General features: G+C 31.9%; 1 protein-coding gene across 1 annotated transcript; it reads left to right on the forward strand.

Annotated features, from left to right (window-relative positions):
- Positions 1 to 2053: 2053 nt before the first annotated feature.
- On the forward strand, positions 2054 to 5264 carry LOC132924749 (merozoite surface protein 9-like). Its single transcript, XM_060989197.1, has 5 exons — positions 2054 to 2569; positions 2750 to 3008; positions 3087 to 3242; positions 3299 to 3492; positions 5172 to 5264. The coding sequence occupies exons 1-5, from the start codon at positions 2054 to 2056 to the stop codon at positions 5262 to 5264; spliced, it is 1218 nt and encodes a 405-aa protein (XP_060845180.1).
- The last annotated feature ends 244 nt before the right edge of the window (positions 5265 to 5508 follow it).

Raw genomic sequence — 5508 nt, forward strand, 5'->3', positions numbered from 1 at the left:
AATTTGCTGGAATATAAAATAACAAAAATGTAAAATTCTTTTTGTCTGGTTACACCAATTTGACAATTTTTTAGGGCCTCGGACATAGGCATGCGCAGACCTGAATTTCGGGGGTGCCTACAATTTTTTCGGGCCCTTTTCTTAATTTGGGCCCTCTCGACATGTACATATTTCAATAAATTATAATGCCTGAATAAACATTACTTAAATTATATCACATATTAAAGTATTAGTAGTACCAAGTTATATGTGTGGAATAAGATATGAAACATTCAATATTAATTATGAAATTTATTATGTTACTTTATCCTATTATTTTTGTAATTTGAATTAGGTTTATTTGTAAATAATTTTGTCTATTATTATGTAATGTAACTCTCTACCACCAACACAAGCATTATGCTTAAAGGAGGTAGATACTTTATTGTAAACTTTTTAATAACATGTCAAACATCTTATTATATTTACAATAAAAAATTAAAAAAAAAAAAAAAAAAAAAAAATATAATATAATATTTCATTAGATAGTTGGATCTAAAATTTATTTTCAAGATAATTGCAATATATTTTATTTATTATTTTTACTTTTGTAGTCAATAACATCTAGTTGTTATAATCATAATAAGTTTTACCACGTAAATTTAAAATATTTTAAGTTGTATTATTTTTTTTATCCCAAAACATAATTTTTTACAACATATTTTAAAAAAAATATCATTTTTATTCTAGTAACATTAGTTAAAACACGGACCCATATATATTAAAATATATGACTTAAATTTTAGGACTCCAATTACATGTCGGGGGGTGCCCAGGCACACCCGGAACCCCCCGTGCGCACGCCTATGGCCTCGGACAGTTCGGCAGCATCAGGCAGCTATATTATACACTGTGTGATATTGGCCAAATCGGATGTCTCTGGGCTTCAACACGGTCTCCAGCAGGCGTGACATACGTTATCACTTAAATAAATAATATCAATATTATCACAGAACAATATATTTTTATAATTATTATTATTGTATTTATTTATTTTTAACAATAAACCAGTGTCAAATAACAATATTACAGTAGCACTTATTAATTTTACTAAGACTTATTAAAATACATAATAAATACCTAGTTTGCTTCCGTTTTTATAATATCGTCACAAATAGGGATACACATTACCATCTAATCAGATTACGGATACTGTTTTAACTTGTAGAGTCTAATACTTCATACTGTAGGGATATAGTAGACCGATCAGCTGATTGAGTGTCGCTTCTATATATTTGTTCTGTGGCAGCATAGTACATTATTGAAAACAATAATAAACGTAATCGCGTTTTTCCGAATATTTGGAATATCAGTCTTAATAGAAAAATAGAATAATGGGAAATATCTTTCCACAGATCACACTGATATTCCAACAGGTAGCAAATAATCTGTGCCCCATTTGTTAAACTCCAAAAATGTCCCTTCTGGTTATTCTATGATAGAGGTTTGGTGAGGTCAGAGCGCCCGCGCGTAGTACGGCTTGTTGATCGCGGCGGCGGCGGCGCACAATAACACTACATATAGCTATTGGCTATTATTCTGACGACAACCGACAGTGTCGTATCAGTCGATTCGTAAACTCCGTCACGCCGATCAACCTGCTCGCGTTTCGGCCCGTTCTATTATCCTCATACTATGTGCTGTCCGCGTACCCGTCCCTCTCCACCGAAACGACGCGCACAGCTTCATTCGCGCCGCCGCCTTTGGCTCTCGTTCGGTATCGATTTTTCGTCCGATACTCAGCCGCGTCGGCGAAACGCAATTGATTTCTGCGCGGCCGCACCAACCCACCGGCGCGCGCGGTACACACACCGACGGCAGCGGCACGTCCGACGCGAACCAACATTGTCACTCGCCGCTCGTCACTAGTCGCTTCACCTACCGTCACCGTCAGCTTCGACCTAGTTTTACACGGAGTACTACATCGGCGGTTTGTCGCGGTCAGTAACGATTGCTTGTGGCTCCAAGTCATCAGGTCTCCGCTCTTAGCCTAACCCAAGACGATTTAGTCGAGATGCTTCGTTGCCGAGATATCCATCGCACATATTACCGCTCGGCCGCTGGCGGTGCCGCCCTCATCGACATATGTAATACAGACGAATGCGACATCATAAACAATGAAGACATCTTAAACAGAGTACGCGTTCATCAGCCCAACTTTATAGACATTTTGAACAACTACGCACAAAACTTAATGGATAATATTCAGAACGAACGTTACTTGCCGCGCTATTTAGAAATTGGTCGACGCAACATGCAGCGCCTTATAAACGAAACCGCTAACGAAAATATCGACGACGAGGACGGTGTCAATGACGACGACTACAACGACAACGACAACGACAATGACAACGACAACGGTAACGACGAGGAGGATAACAACGACGACGAGGATGAGGAGGAGGATGACGACGACGATGATGAGGAGGAGGATGAGGAGGAGGATAAGGAGGAGGATGACGACGACGACGAGGAGGAGGAGGAGGAGGAGGAGGAGGAAGTGGATGACGACGGTGACAACAAAAATCAGGTACTTGTTATTCTGTTCAAATAAATTAAAATATTTCCAATTGCTTAAAAATGTTCCATTAGGTACTTAACCAATTTGAGTTCCAACCTATTTATAAATTATTATATACAATTTTTAGTATGGTTTATATTGTTGCTGTTAGTAGTTGAATGGTTTTATTGGTTTTGTTTATGTTTACAGAGGAAGGAATTGTTAAAAGCTTTTTCGATCGAATCATGCAATTTGTACGAGAAAGTGAACAATATCATGTTACCTTGGATGCGTTCCGAGGATCCGTCTGTGCGCATGAAAATATGCGAAATGATTTCTATGCTGGTTCAGAATCCATACTGTCTAAAAAAGTACATGGAAAATACAGATCGCCTTAAAGAATTGATGTCTATGGTGGAAAATGATAATAATGATGAAGTGCGTGTCAAGGCACTAGTTGCGATTACCAGTGAGTCACAAATATATTGTAATCAATTTAATCATTGTACTTTGATAATATTATCTGTTTCATATTTAAATTTCATAGATCTTGCTCGTCAAAACGTACATGTGTTTTGGCAATTCATTGAACTTGGAGGTAAAGATTTGATTTTCAATTCATTGAAATCACCCATTGATGAATTGAAGATTAAAGCGGTATTACTCATTTGCTTAACCTGTCATTTGAGTGATGCTATAATGGGTAAGTTATAATTGGTATTAATACTGCTATGCAGATTTTAATATAAATATTTACAGCACTGTATCTTGAGAATGAAGTCATTGAGATTGTTAGTTCAATAATCATGGATATGGAAAATAATGTTGAATCATTGCATCACGAGTTGTTTTCATCATTAGTGAAACAAATGAACCGTGCAATACCAGGCAGCGGAGAGGATATTTGTTATTGGATGACGAGTTTCAATGAACTATTTACACCAAAATATCAGGCAAGATATTTCGTTAATGGTTTTTTGACTAAATAATACATATTCGCACCCAAATATCATCAATCTTTGTGTAATAATTGAAACAAAACTTCAGAAATACCATTAACAAATATTATAGTTGTAGGTACAATATGAATGAACAATGTCTGTATACAGTGTAATAATACATTTATATAAAATATATGAAATTAATATGCATTGATATAATAAAATATAAATTAATAGAAATAATAACATTATAAAATGAAATTATATCACAAGTTTGTTAAGTATCAAAAATAAAAAAGTAAAAAAAAATTATAGCAGAATTATCTAATGAAGTTAACATATTTTGGTAAATTAATTTAATAAATAGAATGTGTGTTTTGTAAGAAAAAAAAATTATTGACTATGTTTTTAACATTGATTTTAAAATTAAGGTTCTCTAATAAAGGGCAATCTATTTCATAGTTGAATAGTTTGAATAAAAAGTTGTATTTAGTTTGTGCCAAGTTTTACATTTGTGAGACAGAGACAACACATGCACTATGCATGTGTGTCGTCCTCTTAATATACTTATAGATTTACAGTTAATTACGTATTATTAAACTTATAAAACTATTATCAGAATCTGCATGTGTGGTCATAAATGTTTATTCTTTTTAAACGTACATTTTAGATTCTGAACGGATTGATGAATGTATTGATTTTACATTGATACGTTTTTTTTTTTATTTTTTTTTTATTTTTGTGTCTGTCATCATTTTTTGGAGTAGTAATGATGCTTCGATTTTTGACTTGAAAATATTTTCAATAGTTTTCAAAAGCGTCGGGAAAAACCCTGAAAAAATTACGGAAAAACGGGAATTTTTACGTATAACCACTTTTTGACAAAATCGATTTTTTGATTTTGCTGTAACTCAAAAACGAATCATTGTAAATACTTGAAATTTTTTCCAAATGTTTATATTAGCGTTATCTATTTACGATTAAATTTTCAAAATATTTAGAATTTTTTTAAGCTACTTATAGACATTTGAAATTTTTGACTTTTTTAAGTTTTTTTTCTTAAAATGCCGATAAAAAAAATTTGGCTATCCAAAAAATCTTTAAAATTTAATACAAGGTTTATTATAAATTGAGCTTATCGTAGTAAAAAAAAAAAATCAAAAATAGTTAGTCACAATTTTTGTTTATAAGCATTTAAAGTTCAAATATTTACGAAATATATCAAAATTACGAAAATTTGCAAGGAATTTTGAAGTTGAAAATTCATAAAATTTTTGTGATTTATACTTCAGGTTCAAAAATCCAATACAAGGTTATCCATAAGTTTTCCTTTAAGTAATTGTTAAAAAAAATTCTAGCGTCGATAAAGAAAAAAATGTATGAGCTTAAGAAATTTAAGTTTTTACGAATTCGCGTAAAATAACTATATATTACAATTTAAATATAGGCAATAATATGATATATCCAGCTAATTACCATTTACTGACAAATCATCTCCGTTCAGAATCGTTTTTCGTATACAATGATACCCGTCATTGCATTCAAATTTAACACATCCACACGACCAGTGACCTACTCTCCATCTCTACTATACAGCAGAGCGATACCCACTTGCCCACTTTTTTTTAATTAATTCTAACATCAATACATAATTTTTTATAATGTTATAATATATTTTAATTATTTTACAGGATGAAAAGGATCAAATTTTGAGGCACATTTCATTTCATTTATTTTATTCTATTATAAGGGTTACTACATGTACTTTAGATGATGATGATTAATAAATATGGTTTATAACGCTATTAATTTTACTTTGTTTATTTTTTTTTCAAATTAAAATATAGGAAATTCAACTTAGATTGAACTTATTAATTTTAACTAACTTATTATTAATTTGTTGCCATTTCTCAATAATTTAAATGTAATTTTAAATTTATTATCAACCTAATGACATAAATAAAAATGTATGAAACATTTTATATTATTATTGAACAGTTCATAATATTGTCTGTGATGAATCTGACT

This window comes from Rhopalosiphum padi, chromosome 3 (assembly GCF_020882245.1).
Source record: "Rhopalosiphum padi isolate XX-2018 chromosome 3, ASM2088224v1, whole genome shotgun sequence".
In the NCBI taxonomy this organism is placed as follows: Eukaryota; Metazoa; Arthropoda; class Insecta; order Hemiptera; family Aphididae; genus Rhopalosiphum; species Rhopalosiphum padi.